Raw genomic sequence first — 19,641 nt, forward strand, 5'->3', positions numbered from 1 at the left:
CCCAGAGGGTCTATCTTACTAGCAAGATACCTGAAGCACAGCTTGGAGTGTATAAGTGTCAGGACTCCCCTGGATTGTGATGAGTATTCTGTGAAGTACCTATGAGGGCCCCACCGTGGAAGGAATTTATTGTTGATACTCCCCATCGCATGTGTCTCCTTTATCAGAAGGATATGGGGATCATGGCGTGTAATGTATGCAGCAATTTTCCTTGCCTTGACTGGGTTGTTGAGACCCCGAATGTTCCAAGAAAGTAGTTGAATGTTCAACCCACTCTTAGCCTGTGCCATAGCTGCCTATCAAAAGGGGCATTTGCCAAGCATGGCGCCACTGTCTCAAGTTTTGGAAGAGTCTCACTGAAGAACAGTCCCATGTTTTCAACTTTATAACATCCCCAACCATGCCTGGCAGAGCACCAGGACAAACTCTTACCCGCTTCCCCTTCCAAGTCCCACCCGCATCATCAACCCCAACCCGATGATGTATCCCATCAACCATAACTTGGGAAGTCTCCTGGGGGTGTGAGCTGTACTCACGTGACCGAACACCATGTGGGGGGGCTCACGGCCCTACAACAATATATGGTGGACAGGGCCACCTCGCCGTCGACGGGTTATCGAACTTATGGTAAGGCAGTGTAGAGCAAGTCCCTTCAGCCAGCACGTTCCTCCCGTTCCGGCACCCGCCGGGGCGGCAGGTTACGGTTAGCTTCCCGGTTCCCCAGGGGAAGGGGGATTGAGGCCTCGACATACATCATGGCCTCCGTAGGATTGTCGAAAAAGTGTGCGCGGCCTCCGTGTTGGATGCGCATTTTAGCCGGGAAGACAAGCACATATGGGATCTGGCGTAGTCTCAGCTGTCTCTTGACCGGTTCGTAGGATCTTCTCAGGGTCTGCACATTGGTCGAAAAGTCCGGATATATGTGTATCCTGTTTTCTTCGTAATACAGGGATCCTTTTTCTCTGAAAAGCCTCAGGATAGTGTCTCTATCTCTATAATTCAGAAGTCGGGCAATGATCGTGCGGGGCGGCGCTCCAGGCTTAGGAGGGGGGGCCAGGGTGCGATGGGCCCGCTCCACGAGGAAATGTTCGGAGAAAGCATCGGGGCCCAGGAGGGATTTCAGGAGGGTTTCCACATGGCGCTCCATAGAGCCCTTACCAAAGGATTCGTCCACTCCGACCAGGCGGATATTGTTTCTCCTGGAGCGAGATTCCAAGTCCTCGCACTTGTTCAGGGTTTTCTGCAGGTCTCCCTTCAACTGGGCGATATCACGGCTATGTTGTGCTATTGAGTCCTCAATAACTCCAATCCTGTTCTCTGCCTCCGTAGTGTGAGCACTTTCCTTATCAACCCAGCCCACAAAGAGCTGATCGTGGCCCCTATGTCGTCCAGTTTGCTGTTCACTGCCAGGAATCCACTTTGGACCATCGTTAGTAGTTTGTCCACTCTCACATCCATTGGAGACTCCAGCAGGCTGCCTGAGGGCTCAGCGGGTGTCTCGGCAGGCCCATGCGGCTGGGAGCTGGCAAAGGAGTCCATCAGATCAGTTTTCTTGCAGCCCATACTTTTTTTCTCGCTGCGGCCCATGTGTCAACTCTGTTGGGTTGCATTGCGTCTGCCCACACTCTGGCGCCCAGTTATAGGTAGTGGTTGGCGATCGTTGGCACTTAGGAGTGTGGCGTACACCCCTTATGAGTATATAAGAGAAAGGCACCAGGGTACCCACCTTATGATGTTATCGGCAGGCCCCAGCGAGTGAACGCAACCGTCCCGCCGCCGTCGACAGGGCCCGACCCGGCGGTCAGTCAAGGATCACTCTGCGGGGCAGTAGTGGCACAGGGAACGGGATGACAATCCCGTCGAAAAGAGCAATGTTCCGTCCGGACCAGGCGTGCGGTGTATACCCAGGAGAAGGATCGAGGGCCAACAGGATATATCCACCGCCAACTCAGAGAGGCACAGAGCGCGACCCCTCCCTCTTCCGGCCTGTGCACGAGCCAGCACCCCCGGCCGTCGCGTGATTTCAAATGGAGCCGTGGGCCGGATAAGCCTCCGCCGCGTTCACGGTGTAAGTTTGCAATCCGATTTCTCAGGATTGAGCCGGCGTTTCTACATGAAAATCGGTGGAGTGATGCTGCAGGCTCTCCACCGCCGAATGCAGGTGTTTATTGGTGTGCAGGCGGCCCCGAACAGGATTAATTTATAGTAGGATATGTTACGGGCCGGAGCTCTCCCCTCAGGCGGCCATCTCCGTCGTGCACAACAGCGCCCCCCCCCAAGTATGGCATTCTGGTCAGATGGCTTCCAGTATAGTTTGGATGTAAAGTCCCAACGTTTTACTCAGTCTTAATATCCACAAAAGGCAAAGATATATTTTGATAATGTCATTTCCAAATGTCCCCCTCCTTGTGTTATGCAATGCGGAGAATCCAATATATTGTTCTACCGTCCAATTCCAAATGACAAAGGTGGCATCAATAAATTGATTCCAATGGCAGATACTAGCCAAAAGGGTGTCATAGGCAAATACCATTTCTGATGATTTAAAATGGGCCATGGAAAGATTAACAAGGTGGGCATGAAGGCCACACCCATGGCCATTCCTTTATGCTGCAAATATACTTGCCCACCACAAAAAGAAGTCATTCTTCCCTAACGTAATTTATCAAAGAGCAACTATGAATGACGTGGGTGTAAGATGCAGTCTTTTCCTCAAGTACTTCTCCTACTACTATCACTGCCTGAACCAGAGGCATACAGATATATACAATGCTCTAACAACACATAAAGCTATTGGCTCCAAGTCCGAATCAAAAGGTATGCCTTCTATTGGTTAATGACATCACGTGCATCTGATAAATAGTAATCTGTGTGTGTCACTATTGGTTGCAAAAACCTGTAAGTGTGGCGACTAAAAGGCTTCACGGAGCCACATCTGGACACTGCAGGGCTGCCAGGTGGATCAATGGCATGTGTATGTATTTTTAGAGGATAATAAACCACTGCATTTCGTGGTGTGGGGTCATTATTCTTTTGGTAAATACCTGCATGAATATTTTGGATCCTCATGATGACTATAGTCCTGGGAAACTGCATGCATTCTCAACAATACACGAATTGTACATACATTCATGTTGTGAGAGCCCACAACCTCACTCGTTTAGGAAAATGCCTATGTTTTATGAATGTACATGTTAAAATGTGTCCTATTGAATAATGTTGTTGGTTTACTTGTGTGCCTTTCAGGTCTCAAATGCGCATGCTTGCTGTGCGAACACACAAACTTTACCTGCCAGACCGAAGGCGCATGCTGGGAAGCCGTCATGCTAACTAATGGCAAAGAGGAAGTGGTGAAGACATGCATCTCCCTCGTAGAGCTGAATGCGGAGGTCTTCTGCCGCAGTTCCAAGAACATAACAAAGAGAAAATGCTGTTTCACTGATTTCTGCAACAATGGAACACTCCAACTGCCTACAGGTCAGAAGAATAACTTTTTTGTAATTCCATACAATGGTGTTATTTATTTAAAAATAGAATATGCGAATTGGTATTTACAAATATGTTACTTTTCACACTTGACCCTATCACTTAGCATGCAGAGTACAATTTTGGTTTTCCGGCACTGCGTCCAACATTAGTATTATCCGTCATTCAACAACACATTAAGAGAAACTGGAGGGTTTTATTTCCATGGGGTAACGTATTTAGTATGTGCTCCAGGGTTCACACTTATCCAGCACAATAATAAAAACCCCAATTCAGGGCTATTGCCTGGACACAGGTCTAGAATGGAGAAGCACAGAACTCAAAATAGTCACTCTCATAGATCTGTTAAATGGGCAAAGCTGATGGAGCGGGATATTAAACCTCAGCTTTATGAAGCAGGCTTGTCACATATTGAACATTTCTGCTCACAGTGGACCCAAGACTTTGAGGTTGTAGGGGCCTTTGAGAGGAGGATTGGTTATATTACCCCCTTTGTAACATGCTCTAAGTTGGCAGTTAAAAAACATGCTATTCACAAGACGCCTGGTTTGACCACGAATGCACACAGGCCAAGCATACCCTGGTTGCTAGTATGTCTTCTGGTCCACCTGCAAAATAAGATGCTAGTGCGCTCTAGTAGAGTTAATTACAAAAAGATAATTAGACAGAAAAAACATATGTTTCGAAAATCAGAATGGGAGCGCCTCATGATGGCTTGTCGGGGGGGGGGGGGGGTTGTGAGCTTTTGGAAGTTAGTCTCTGGTGTTGAAGTCAGTGGGGATGTGAATTTTCAACGTAGTGTTATGGCAGATGCATGGCACAACCATTTTTAGGGTTTGTATGGGGGCGCGGGGTGTGTTCCAGGATTGCTATGCACCCCGGATGTACAATTCTGGCCTGCAGTCCTAACGGGGGATGAGGGGCTATTAATCAGCCTGGAAGACGTTGTGGTAGCTATCATGTCCCAAAAGGGGGAGAGGAAGGCTCCAGGGCCAGATAGGATTCCAGAGGACCTTTTTAAAGATGAATTGTTACTTTGTGCCCCTGTCTTATGGAAACTCTTGTCCATGTGCGTAGATGCGAAAGTTTGTACCAACATCGTGGAGATCATCCGAAATTGCCCCCATTTATAGCAAAGGGGAGAAAGACCTCCTGGCTAATTACTGTTCTATATCATTATGACAGTACCAGGACAGTAGTGTCTTTGCAAAAGTTATTTTAAAACACATTCAGGCCTGGGTCCAAGATCATAATATCATTCATCGACTTCAGGCTGGGTTTCAGAAAGGGAAGGGTGCATTTGACCAACGTCTTTTGTTGTTCTTGCTTGTCCAGAAGTACACCGTCCTGAAGATGATGAAACTATATGCTGTCTTTGTGGATCTAAAGATGCCATTTGACGGTGTACCGTGGGACTTGCTTTGGAAGGTCTTGATTAGGAAAAGGAAAATGCCACGTCAATTATCTCGGTGGTCCAGTTATTATATACCGAGAATAAAGCAGTGATCCGATGTGGGTTGGCAGGTGAAGTTACGAGCCAATTTGATGTTACTAAAGGGTTATGAAAGGGGTGCATTTTGACCCCTCTTTTGTTTTGCATTCACATAAGGAGGTTGTTGCTTCTCGGTTGGTGGACTGTTTAGACCCCTCTAGAATGGGTTTAGAAAGATATCCCACGCTTTTCTTTGAAGATGACACTGTTTTGCTGTCTACCTCTCCACGGGGACTGAGGGCTACTCTAGTGTCATTTTCAAGGAGGTGATGGGAATTGAAGTTGGCCATTAATACTGACAAAATTAAGACCATGGTATTAAAGCCAAGATTCCCAAAACATAAGAAAATTGATATTAGGTTAGCAGGCCATGGTTGGAACGGGCTAGCTACTACGATTATCTAGGAATTAGATTCCATGAGAATGGTATTTGGGCATTCCAGGTTGATAAGGCATGTGCAACCCGTAGCGGAGTATGGTGGTGGGATGCGGAGGTTTTATAACCCACATGGTAGAGGCGCTGAAACTCCTGCTTTAGTATTATATAAAAAGCAGCATGTTACCTCTGCATCCTATGGGGCTTAGCTATCGAGTTTAACTTAGGTAAAGAATATATTTCTGAAGAGCTTGTTTTTGTTTGCCCAGGGATCGCCTAATGCTGTCATTCACTTGAAGGTTGACTTGTGCCCTGTTGATGATCTACTTCTCATGAATCCAGTCGTGTATTAGATTCGTCTCTGGAGCACACCAGGCCCTGAATTATATTCTGATGCACTTGCTCATCTAATAAACTTAGAACGCGGTAGTGACTTCCCTGGTACAAGCATGTAAGGAAGACCTTACATGTTCTGACTGAACATGAGCATTGGCTTTGTCCTGTGGAAATTGACAAGGCTGCACATTTTAGAATCAAAGATTCCACCATGGCCCAAAATAGGTGTAGCAGGGTGGAGGCATATGGGCCCCTGAAGTTGGGTCAAGGCTACTTAGAAACTAAGCTGAAATTTGGATTTGAAAAATATATGGATTCAATTGAGCCAATGTATGCACAAATGTTGCTTTTTGATTTCAGAATGGGCTCGTTAGGTTGGCCACATTAACTAAATCGTGGAATCTGGGGGCCTCTGGTACATGCCCTCTATGCAAGCAACAAGAATAAACTATCTTTCTGGCCAACACTGAGAATTGCTGGTGTGGGAACTGTTAGAGAAGCATTCAGGTATTGTAAAAGTACTGATAACGTGGCTACCATTAGTATCGTAGTGAGATTTATTTACGGGGCTTGGTTCCGGAGACTGAAGGAATATTTGTGAACATATGTGTGGATATGATGAATGGTTCTAATACCACATGTACCCCGCTCCCCCCAGAATTGAGAGCTTTCCCCCATGTGGTTGTTACAGACTTAGAAGTGTATGGGGCTGTAAGGAATCTCTCCCTGTCTATGTATAGTGACACTGGTATAGTAATTACACTGTTATAGATTTGGTAGTTAATGGGGTTGTGAGGAATGTTTCCCTGCTTATGTTAGTGCTATCAGTTATTTTGGCCTGTTAGCCAATATTTTAGGTGCATTGCTGCTCTTTGGGATTTTATTCTTTGGTTGGATGGTTTTAGATGTTTGAGAGAACAAAGGATTTACGAAATCTGTTGAAATGCCATTATGTAAGAACTTTTAATCGTTATACCCTGTCACATTTTATATTGTTATGGCATTCTAAATGTATTGATTGTAATGTGATTGTTTAATTGTAAACTTGAATGGCTTTTTGTCCCGAATAAAGTGAAAGTAAGCAAAAAAAAGAATAATAGCCACCCATTCGTTCAACATCTTAGTGCCCTCCAAAAATGTAATCTGACATGATGTTACATCAAAACCCCAGGTGAAAGGGCTCCAGAGTGTCGACTAAAAGTACATGGGCAAAGAAGCACAATAGACAAAACATATGTGTAAGAATGTTGATGGTTGCTTATGCTTTGTCCATGCCCCTACTCCCAGTTCTTTCACTTGTACGCATACATATACTTTTTGTTATACCTGTTTCCCAGCAATGAGAAACTACTGGAGGACAGACGGGCAGAGCACCCAGTTTACTGGTGTCCCCATATGTCTACGCCCTCTTGAATCGAGATCCAGTGTTGACCCATGAGTAACTCTATTAGCAGCTGGATTCCTAAGCCTACTGTTGAGTACTTATCACTGATACCCTTTCATGTCTCCAATATTAAAATGCTAAAACTGCCCTCATGCCAACCTTCAACCGCATAAAGCTAAATTATAATAGGCAAAACAGTGCCCACATGTGCAAAATTAAACTGCGTAATGTTCTACTGACAGTAGCTAATATCCCAACCCCTTAATGTGACCTCAATAAGTATTAAGTATAATTAATAATTATAATAGTTTTTTATAATGTGCTTAATACCGAAGAGGTTTCTAAGTGCAGGCCTGAGTTCCAAACCTGTGCTGCTCTGCGTCGTCTTGCTGCCAAGACAAGCGCGTTGCTACTGAGCTATACTATCCATGCCATTGCATCAACGCAGATGTTACCCTGAATGTAATGGCCCAAGTTCTTCTTTGCTTGCTGGCCCCATGCAGCAAAGAAGACTGTGGCCTGGCTCTGAAGTCCTAAGGGACATTCTAACCAACCTGGCACATGTAGGGGTTGAGAAACCTTATGCTGACGCCACCTGAATTATGAGGGACACATGTTTGTTCTTTGTTTCTTGCAGAACCTCTCTTGCTGTTGCGTCAGGGTCCTGTTCACTTCCATTGTTCTCAGAATCATGAGCATCCTGTCTTGAGTGAAAAGGTCTTAAAACAATATGGCTTCCACAGACAATCATAAGAAAACCAGTCCCAAACGCGTCAGCACCATGTGTCTCACCACTGACTTGCACCAACTCCAGACACCCTAGAAAGCCTGTTTCCCCACTGTGCTTGTACATTTCAGAAGTGAGGTTCCACTCTCTACCGCATGTCAGAGGACAGCAATGTCTTGTGCTTTCTGGTGTTTTGTGCTTTTACCCACAGGTCTCCCTCCCCCGCACCTGGATGTGCTGCACAAAGCTCTGATACCCCCATTGGGGAGTAAGGTAATGACAGTTGTACATATCACACTTTCTAGGGTAGAGGCCACTACAAATTTCAGACTAAACTGTGGAGCAAGTGTGAGAGAATGGGTGGGGCAGTGAACTAGATTGCAATGACAGAAGTAGCCAACATATTTTTATTTGAGTATGTATATTAGACTAGATTATTGCCCAGGTGGAGCAGAGTATATTGGCTTTAAACAAGTCACAGGTGAGAGCCTTCATTTTAACCACCAGTTTGGAGGACCTTATTCTGTTCAAATGATACAAGTCTAAGGGAGTTGCAGGAGCTCTGTACACACGAGAACACTGGGAACATGTTACTTGTCACTCTCTTTCATGAGTAGAGAATATATTTCTTTTAAATCTCATAAAGATCCCCTTGTCCACCTCTTCGATCATGAGTCAGAGAGAGCTGACAATTAGACCTATAACTAAGGGCCTGGCTCTTAAACATATGGCTCTCTGGGTTAGGATCTGGGATCTGGGCCACCCTGGGTCCTTCAGTCTACAAGTAGCACTTGTTGGAACTCTCTGCCCAGCCAACTAATGAGAGTCTGGACTGGTTTAGAGCCATATGGAAAAGCCTATTCAAGCAGGATTCAAATCATCTTTGGGAGTTTCCGGGACAAATGACTAAGGCCAACATGAGGGTCCTGAGCACAATATACTGGGAGATGAAAGAGAATCATCTATTAGCATGGGCGTTAGGGAATCTCAGACTCTGATAACATTTAGAACTGACATGCTTTGCTGGTGGAGAAACCTAACATGATAGAATCCTTAATCCAGCAATGAGAGCTCCCTATGTTCCAGCTTTATAGGTTCCCTACTGTTTGCAGCTGTGCTAGTGAGGCGGATTTGAACTGATGAAAGCGACTCCTTGGTACATCATTGGAAACAGTAATACACTTCCCGCTTTTGTGCCCACTCTACCCCAAATTAAGGTTGAAGTGACTGAAGCCCTTTCTTAAGGATGTTTGAATAAGGCACTTACAAGTAGCCCTAGAAAAGGCTTGAACACGGTCATTGATGTTGTAGCGTTTTCAGTCATGCAACTTACATGGAGAGAGTAGTTATGGAAGACACGATGGTGGATAGGCATGGGGAGGTGAGGATGGTAACATGCGTTTATGGAATGTTTATTTATTTTTAACATTTGTAAAGCGCACTACAGCCCAGAGGCATCGAGGCGCTGTTGCATATCATTGTCCTGGGTCCAATTTAAGAAGGCTTGGTTCATGGTTATGGTTCATATAACCATATTATGTTATGTTAAATTATGTTACATTTCTATTGTTTTAACAGGTTTTTGAAGATCTCTGTAACTTTATTTTACAGGTTTGAAAAAGCACCACTTCTGGACAAATACATTTTACAGGACTTGAATAGGTTATTACAACTTTGATGATTTGCGATGCAGTTGGATACCGCAGACACTCTCGTATGTGAGCACAGGTGTTTGCCAGTCCAGTCCAATTCAGCCAAGTGTATTTCCTGTATCCGTTTCCTGTTTGCAGAGTCAGGACAGATGATCTGATGCAAGCAAGTGCGGCAGATGAAGGTGATTGGCTACTACGGCGATGGGAACATTTTTGATAGCAAGCGGGCCATATGCATGGCCATGTATTATTTTGCATGGATATTTTAGTGCAAGGTTGATAAACTTAGCCGGTGAGGGATGAAAGTCAAAGTATTTAATCTGCAGGATTTTTAATGGCCCAAGTCATGTGTGCCTGACACCACTCTTTATCAGAAACCTTTCCCCCTTGGGCACTCAAAACAAGATGGAAGAGCTTTGCATCTGCAGCTGAGTAGGTCAAAGTGTGCTTGCCAGATGTTGTGAAACATAAGAGTGCATCAGAATTCTGTAATGCGTCAGTTGGACCCAGCTATAATCTTTGTGAGCTGAGAAGCTTTGCGCCACTTTGCACCACTGCCTATCTGAGATCTTCCTACAAAGGCAGCCCATTTCTCCCACACCCCACGTGGCTAGAACAGGTCAGGCTCAACTCATGTTGATAATGAGCCTCCAGCGTCCCGCAGCTGATAGCAAGTATGATAACAACATGGTGGCAGTCGGGGTAGCCTTACCATCCCTCCACCCGGCCCCAATTTGACTGTGAGTTGAGTATGCCAGAGAATCACGTGATATACCTGTGGTATACTCAAGTTTCTCTGGTGTTATTAGCCAGTTGTCATGATATAGGTCAGCCAAACAGTAAACTCATTTCCATACAGAGTCAGTGAAATGATGTGCTTTGGTAACATTGCAAGTTAATGGAGAGTACCATACCCTAGTCAGTGCACTGATGGGATGGGAACTCTGAAGGACTCTTAAGGTCTCCCTCCAGTGTCTCACCCTACATTCCAGCCGAGAAAGCTCAGGAAAAGGGCACGTCTCTGGTATCACTAAAAGCACAGAGGGACCTCTACAAGCTGCCTGATCCCGTTCTATGGTCTTGTGAGGATTACGATCTGCTGCTGTGATGAGCAGAGGGATCCTACGCTTGATATGGCAGCTAGTCCTTAAAGATGCAGATCGAGTTCCTGAAGACCGCGCATCACCACTGGCCTGACCTAAGTGTCCATGCTGATTCTTAGGGCTTTGCCCACCCAGACAAGCCTACTAAGCAACGCCATAGCTTTCATGAAGCAGATTCCGTATAAAGAAATATAGGAGCAATGATACATTCTGCTAACACTATCCTTGCATCTATGGGAATGGGGAGTTGAATCCATACATCAACCCTGGCTGTGAAATGCCCAAAAAACCTTGCATCTCAAAAAACATCTGAATGGGAGCATCACAGGTGCATACATTAAGATGCACTCGTTCACTCCCTTTAGGAATTGTCTCCAATAAAGGTGTGTTTCTGCCTATTTTGAAGGAAATCCCGAATTCACAAATGGAATGCTCTTTCTAAAGCACAGAACTTTGTCACATTCCGCTGCGAGCCTGTCATCGATTTTCTTTTGCAAAGGGAGCATGTAAGGGATTCCTGCATGAGCTGACTGGCCTAGCAGCTGGCGAAGGGGGGGGGGGGATTGGGGGCGTGAGCAGTTGACCGTGAAACAGAAGCAAAAAAGTAGCAAATACTCCATTTTGAAAATCAGTGAATTGCAAAACATTCCACCAAAAGCACTTACACCTTGTGGATGATTTGTTCTTTAATACTTTGAGAACCAAATGCAGAAAAGCAAAGGCTACATTTCACAAACTGATAGCGTAGTACCATCAATAACACCATGCTGATATTTTCATTTAAATCGTTGAGCACGCATTATGTTTACGGGGCCTGTTACATCGTTTGCTATGTACGTGACAACAATCACATGCCACTCTGCCCTACCGTGCATGCAAGCTTTGAAAGTGTGTAGAAGGGATCGCCTGATCACGTGCTCCAGCCTGGAGCTCTGTCCACACAGTAAGCAAAGGGTCACTCTGGGAGGAATACGCCAGCTGAGCCAGCACATGTGGCCGCCAAAGGGTACCGTGAAATGGATGCATCATTGACAGAGCTTTGATAAATTAACCCAAACTAGCACTGCGCAAATATCCCAACGTTCACCCTTTTCCCAAACGCAACACTGAGCGTGCTGTACTCTACACCAAAACACGACAAATCATCATTTTGAAAACCAGAGCTCTGGAAGCACTTATGGTGCTGCTCATGCCTGATCCAGGACAAGGGATTTGGCTGTGCCGAGGCAAACAAAAGAGACAAGGCAAGACAAGGGCGAGCCAGGTTGGGGCTCAAGAAGCCCTCACATGGAGGCGATACATGTGCAGCACCCACACAGCGACCATGACCCTCAACCCCACTCGCCTCAAGCTGATGCTGCAAAGAAAGCTTTGCTGTATTCCAAATCCCTGGCCGGCAAAAGAGGCTTAGCACGGGGTTTCAAGCAGACTCTGTCCCCGTTCCTCCAACGTACATTTCGCAAGCATAAGAAAAGGTGCAAAGGGAACCCCAGTATGAAAAAAGAGAGGGCGCCCATCCCACAAATGTTCGGTTTACAGATGACTGGGATGTTTAATGACAAGTAGCGCTATATGCATACATCTGTACCTATAAAGGCACTTACAAGCACCCTTGAATAGAGCCAGTCCTAAAATAGTAGGGCCAGCATTCTCATAGGATGCTAGAAATATTCTCCATAGATTGCTGCTGTCTTAGAAAACGCTATTCCAGGATCCAGGTTTCTTTTTATTCTACTTGAGATTTTCATACCTCACACATTTCTGAACAGAAATAGGGCCTAGCCATAACATTTTCTCATGAGAGTCATTCATTTAAATTGAGTTATGAAGATATCAGTGAAAGTGTATCTTCGTTGGCTTCCAAAACCCAGAGAACATTCCAAAGACGTGTCACAACTTGCCTGTGCATGCATGTTTTTCCATGGGTAACTCCATGTGGAGAGTACACACTGTTCAGTCCTTCCAAAAGGAGTTCTATGACGTGGAAAAAGGCTGATTGGCGGAATATTAATCCTTTGGCCTATTCATTATAATGGCATGTGTAGACGAATGACTGGTGAGTCAAATCCGAATCCTTATTGAAAACCCTGACATTGCTGATATGTGAAATGTCTGTGTGCCGCCAGCACTTTGTGCTATGCCTGAAAGTTATTTATTTGTTTCAGTTATAGTACATGATAGTATTTTCAAATCTATTCATAACATAAGACATAGTATTCTTCATCCATAGATGTATTCCCAATAGAACAGCCAACACGTGTTTCAACAGATTCGACTTTTTCAAGGCTGGGCTCTCCAATCAACACAATTGTATAATTGGTTGATGACACATTCCTCCTGTTACATTATTTAAATTGATGGCCAATTGCCCCACATTTTTCATATTACGGGACCCAAATTGTCTCCGGCTCTACAGCCCGTGAGGTGTACTGTCTAGAATCACCAAGGTGGGCCACATGCTATTGATATATAGGTTCAGCAAAAGCCTAATTGACGCTGTCCACCGCATATTGTGCCCAGTATTATAAATAGATGGCTGTCATGTAGCATTCCAAGCATGTCACATATGTTCCCAGGTGCAAAGCGGATCCATATGCAGTTAATATACATTTTCGTTTGTCGACATATATTGAATAAACTGTCTATTTCCTAATAAGAGAGTATGCAGGAGTGGAGAAATCAAACGCCTTTTTAGACCCTTCTGAGAAAGACTACATGGGGGAAGGAAGTAGCTTGGAAAAATATTACGACGGGCAAGCCAGAAAACCTTACAGCAATCGGTTTGTCTAACATAATGCTACCAAGATTGTAAAAATCAGTGTTCCGATCAAGATTTGGCATTTGTTCCGAATCGGGTGAACACTGAAGTTCAAACCTATATTGATTTGAATACATTTTTTGTAAAATCGAAATAAAGTTACAATTTAAATGTCAGCCTTCAAGTAAGGAAGTGTGTCCTCATATCCATGGTGTCCAATAAAGTCATGGATATTTGTTGTCAAATTGTAGGAAAAGGAAACTGCAGTATTGCCCTTTCATACATCTTTAAAGAAGCATAACCCAACTAAAGTGCAATTAAAAGCAATGACTGATTTGAGACAATACTCTACAATAATAATTAAGCCTGCAGACAAAGATGGTGCTACTGTAATCTTAAATTGACGTGGTGCCGTGCTACCACAATTGATGATAATACTTGCAAACCGTTTGACAGTAATCTGACATCTTTGGTCAGACTGGAAAATGCAGAGATTGAACACAGTCACTATTCGATCTTTTCACTCTCATTTTACCACTTGGGGCATGTTTGAAGAGTATACACCTGTGATGCCATGCTCACTGCTTAATCTATACCCTGGTAGTACATGTTTGAGTGGAGGATAAGGAACACCTGTCACTTGCAGACGCTAGTATGGATCACATCTGAGGCAGAATTGAATAATGGAATACACCTGCAGCCTATTGAAGGACCACAGGTATAAAAGGAGAAACCCTGAAGTGGAGCGAGAGAGAGAGAGAGAGACCTGGGGAACTCAGGGAGAGATCAGCAGGAATCCTCAGGAGTCTGGAGACAGTGTGGTGGGACCCGAGGTGGAGACGGGATGCCGGTCGGTATCGCCAAGCCAAGGGGAACTCATGTATGAAGTGGGAGCAAACAGAGCTGCAGCGAGGCCAGAGCAAAGAGGACGCCATGTCCAGTCTCGCATAGGTATTGAAGCTGCCTGTGCCAGCCAAGCTCCAGTCCCCATGCGAGCAGGGCTCGCGGAACCAGAAGCAGCAGCCAGAGCGAAGGAGAAAAGCAGAGAGAGCCGCCTGAGATGCCTACGACCTGTGAGTGCTGGGGAAGTTACCCAGAGACCGTGGTGCTTCGGGCGGGCTGCAAAAGTTACAGATGGAGCTGTGAAGTTATATGAATGAAAGAAAGGCAAGTGGCGCGAGGCATGGCTAATCTGCTAATATTGAATAACAAATTGAAAGAAAGCAGCAAAACTGCCAATATTGAACAACAAAGTTAAAGAAAGTAGCAAATCTGCTGATATTGAATCACACAGCGAAAGTAAATAGTAAACCAAGTCGCATTAAGGACTCTGACTGCAGAGTTGAAGTCAAGTCTGAGAAACTATTTGTTTTTGAAGCTACATATCAATCTGATAAAACCCGCAAATCATGCTTAAGGACGGTGACCTATATACTTGAAGGAAACTAAGCATGGAATGGGGAAAGGGTCACCAGAAGTGAAGTGTGAATAAGACCCTGAAATAAAACTAGACATTGAATGTGCACAGATTAAGGAAGTCAAACTAAGTAACTTGAAACACAGAGAAAAGATACTGAGAGACCTATGTATGATCAGGTGAACTAATTGTTCCTTGTTGCGTGATCTGTGATGGGTGGACCGTGTGGTCTGACATCTACGCCCAGACCAGAGAGCCTCTATGTGTTGACAAGGAAACCTACTATTGGTGCATTTAAAACTTGGGGAAGGGAAACCTGAGCTATGAATTGTTGTAACTTATCTTAAAGACGGAGCATCAAGATACTTCCTTTTGTGATAACTGTTACATTGAACGTGGGGAAGGAAACACTGACACTTGCTGCAATTAAACTGTATTGAACTTGGGGAAGGGAATCGAGAAGTTGTGGAATTGTATGACCTTACATCCAATAGAAAGTAGCTTGAAAACTGTGGTGAACTAGTTGGTACTTGGGGAGGAGGAGCTGAAGCATTAGTCCGAAGTGTAAATAGACCAGAACTTAACTAGTTGAACACCGTTTAGTTTATGGTTGAAATCCCTACACATTGTTTTGTTTTAGTTGTGAGGGCAAGCATAGGTTTTGGACACAGTCAAACTTTTATGTTGAACTTACTGACAAATACTTTCCTAGGTTTCTTTATGCAGGGAAATCCCTCCTTAGCATAGGGCAAGTTAGGCTTTACACCTTCCTAACATTTAAGTTAATACAGGTATTTCTGTTATATTTAAACTTTTGTCTGTGTCTCCTTCATGATGCCAACCTTACATGTGCCAACCAATGGTAGGCTTTAGTTGCTCTGCCACTCTATATACAAATAATCATGGATTTGATACTTTACTGTTCAGGATGAGCAGGGCCCTTATGAAAACCAGAAAATATTCATTCAGCTCTCACAGCCTGTAACAGCAATAGTGGACGAGGAGCTTACTGACTATCCTTGTAATCATAAGGTGTTTCAAGGTAATTACCCTAAACCCCCTTTCATATATTTGTATTACCTTCTACTTGTGCAACACGTGTGTGTGAGCATATCAAGGAGTGCCTCTACGAGTGCTGTCTGCTGTCATACACTCCGTGGGACTTATACGCCGTAGTGAAGCTATACGATTATCCGGACACTGATATCTCCACGACATACACACAGCAGTGTAAGGAAGTGAAGTACCACGCTGTGATTCATTGTGGTGAACGATTTTCATTCATTTAATTGGCTGACCAGGTTAAGCCCCCTTCTCCACCAGAAAGCAGATATAAGCGTAGGCCGCATGCACTCTGCGCTTGTGTACTGAAGGAGTGCCTCTACGAGTGCTGTCTGCTGTCATACACTCTGTGGGACTTCTACTCTGTTGTGAAGCTATACAATCATCCAGATGCTGATATCTCCACTACATACAAACAGCGGTGTAAGGAAGTGAAGTACCACAATGTGATTTGTTGTGGGGAACAAGTGCTGTCTGCCGTCTGTGCATCGGCACGTCCAGCTAGGGCCCATACATATGCAACAGTAAGTGGCTTTTTGAATTTTTCATTGTGAAACGGTGACCCCGCTGTGACTTCTTTCCATCCCGGTGAGCTTGCTATCTAGGGCCGACAAGGTTGGAAGTGCCTGCTTTGGTTTCCCCAATTGGACTTAGCTCCTTTCCAAATTACTTAATCTGCTCTTTTGCCTGCCGGTGACCCAACCTATTTGGACATTATGAAGATGAACTCCGAGCGCAGATCTGGGCTGCACAGTGGTTCGGTAAAGACCGGGAAATGACTGCGGAGCCCAGCAAATGATATAAAAGACCTAACTGACGCACCCGATATTAAGAAAGGTAAAAAAGATAATGCACTAGCCTGTAATCTACTACCCACATCACAGTCCATGATCACTGGCTACTTTGCGAATGTCAGCAAGCCGTCAGCTTGAATGGTGTCAGAACAAATCCCGGTTGTTCTTACTAGCACTGACCCATTAAATTGCAGTGGTGGCTCAAATGGGCCGGTGGTGTTGGAGCTAAGCATCCAGCTGGCTAATACTAACCCTATTGGGCCAGCTGATGAGTTCGAAGATTATGTCCCAAGCTCCCCATTGTCAATAGATAATAATGGCTCTTTGCTTACCTTATGCCATAACCTTAAACGCAACTCATTAGGCCCCACTTAGAAAGCTACGATAATGTCATAGTTGCAAATCTGTCTAGTAATCCAAACCTTGAAGCGTTGGTTGAAAATGGCTATGTTGTAGAATTGGCATCTTTGCATTCTTTGACTAATACCCACTCTCAAAAATAGATGCATTATTTACATTGTGCATGGCCATGGCCATCGAACAGTATGAGCTAAAAACAATAACAGCCAAAGTGGTGGACATTATCTTGGATAATTACCCCGACCCTTCTTATTTTTACAGCAATAATGTTGGGGAAAAACCATGTGTGGGTATTAAGTCACATCCAAAAAGGATATTAGTAAGACCACCTAGCCTCTTAGTCCCGGAGGAATGCATCACTGTGGTTGTTGAGCCTGCATTAGAGAACCTAGCCCAATTGGACTCTTCCTCTCCCTCGCTATTGCTGCAAGACTCAGAAAAAGTTGCCGCTTGCAATGAAGCTGATGTGCTGGAAGCTCTTTTCAACAAACTCTCAATGATGAAAAGTCCACTATCAATCAGGGCTATGAAATCTCGATCGGAGCCCAACAGAAACGTACACAAAACCAAAAAGCAAGTATCCTTCTTGAATAAGATTAGTAGTCCATTGTCTCTGCAAAGTATATGAAGTGGTCTGCCTCAGAGTAAGCCAACAATAATTACTAAAACTCAGGGAGACAGGTCTGTGAGGCAAGTTACTTTAACAGGTCCGTTGGACGAATGGACTTGCCCAAGGGCAAAACCTTTTCTAATTAAGGACTCAGTTTCTCCTATCGTGGGATCTACCCTCATGGCCAGTAAGGTACTTGCTGGCGTTCTGAAAATAAATTCTGGAAATATTTGGGCACAAGGCAACCCAGGGGAAAATGGCAGCACACCTGCTGGTGGCATTCTTATTAGATGAACCAAGACTATCTCAAGCCTGTAGGTCAAGCATTGACAAGCTGCATGGTGAATTTAATGCCACTGCAGTAGCCCAGAATTAATCAGGGCTGGGGAAGCGAGGACCACAAGATTGCCTAATCGACAGTATTTTTACCCGGCCATCCACGCTGGGTACATTAGTAAATATAGAAGACCTGTACCCAACTGCAAGAAGTCCCTTCTTAAATTGTTCTTTTTTTATTACAAATATGGGCAAACATTTTGCGTCTGTCTATGATTACCACCAGGGACATGCTGCAAATTGAGCTGCCTAAATGGTACAGCCCGACAAATTGGGCCTCGATAAGATCACCAGTTATGGTATCACTTACATGTACATGTACAGATGTTTTACAGAGCTGGGGATTTAAATTGTTAGTCTGTTGTGAGCAGCCCATTAAGAAGTACAATGCACACCCAGGCTATTCTGAGACAAGTGCAGAAAGCTCCCGTCATTTGGTCCCCCGAAGCCCTGCCAGAAATGTTAGGGGGCCCGTTATAGCCGGCCATTTGTATGATAATGCAAATGCTGGGATTGAGACGGCACACCGGGCACCGGCGTATCGGGACCCTGGGTGTTCAATGTCTCACTCAGACCGGGGAAATTAACTTTTGATATAGCTAGTTGGAACATGAGGGGATTCAGCCGTCTATAACATAAAGATGGTTTGACGCCCCTTTTTGCGAACTATGACGTGTTTCTTCTTCAGGAAACCTGGCTTAATTTGCCAGTGAACATTGAGGGGTTTCATTTATATCAGGTCCTGGCAAATAAGGGCCCAAACGGTAGACCGTATGGAGGTCTAATAATTGGAGTTAGGTAAGAAATTGATTCACGCCGCATAGCCCTCCCTACTGCCAGTAGTAGAATTCAGCCCGTGGAATTGAGGCTTGACGCGGAGGACGAGAAGGGCAAGGTGTGTTGATTGTAAATCTTTACATCCCCCAGAAACACAGTGTGTTGAGAACATACAGGCTATTCTAGAAGAGATTTTCACAACCTTGGGGGGGCAATGGATAATCAGATACTTTTTCTAGGGCGGGATCTGAATGCGCGGTGCACAGATGAGTAAGTGTGCCTTTTAACAGCACGTTGCCAAAAAAAGTGAAATGATCCAGAAAAGGAGCAATAGCAAGGGTGCTCAGTGGAAGAATTTCCTGAGAGACTGGGATCTCACATTAGTGAACGTTAGAACCAGGAGGCACAGTCCAGGGCAATACACATGGTGCATGAATAACAGTTGTGCCACCTTAGACTACTTTTTTGGCAATGATGCATGCTTTTTGGAAATAATTGACATAAAGGTGAAGCCGAATGGCTTTAGTGACCACCCTATATTGGTCTTGAATTTATGAAGATTTAACGTGGAAAGAAAACCACAAAGGTGTTCACCAACCCATCCCCAAAACCTAATGGCTGCATCCATTGGGTAGCTTGGGTGATACTACCTATGGAAATCCCATATGCAAGTTATTTTATTGGTCTTCCCATGTCAGATGGGTTCACCTGTGACATCCCCAAAACTATATATTACTTTGTTTCGATGACGACTGGCCCTTTCAACATTATGCACCACCCCAAGATGTCAGCGTCTGGTTTCACTGGAGTGGGTCTCCCCAGGCCTGGGAACCTGTTCTGTTCATACCGCTCGGTATACCTTCTCAAGTCGATGAGAAAGACTGTATGTCCCCATTGATGCCACTGATATGGCCACCAAGCCTGAGAGAGTGCCTGCAGGTTGTAATGTTCGGTGGAACGCATGTATCAAT

At 44.7% G+C, this 19,641-nt stretch overlaps 1 protein-coding gene across 2 annotated transcripts in view; it reads left to right on the forward strand.

Annotated features, from left to right (window-relative positions):
- The window catches only part of ACVR1C (activin A receptor type 1C), a 1,016,293-nt gene that overhangs the window by 468,948 nt on the left and 527,704 nt on the right, over positions 1 to 19,641 (forward strand). For both annotated transcript variants that reach the window (XM_069616403.1, XM_069616404.1), the window contains exon 2: positions 3,247 to 3,477. In XM_069616403.1, the coding sequence (XP_069472504.1) occupies positions 3,247 to 3,477 (231 nt within the window). The remainder of the gene's footprint in view (positions 1 to 3,246; positions 3,478 to 19,641) is intronic.

The sequence above is a fragment of the Ambystoma mexicanum genome, chromosome 9, assembly GCF_040938575.1.
Source record: "Ambystoma mexicanum isolate Mex_15411 chromosome 9, UKY_AmexF1_1, whole genome shotgun sequence".
NCBI classification, from domain to species: Eukaryota; Metazoa; Chordata; class Amphibia; order Caudata; family Ambystomatidae; genus Ambystoma; species Ambystoma mexicanum.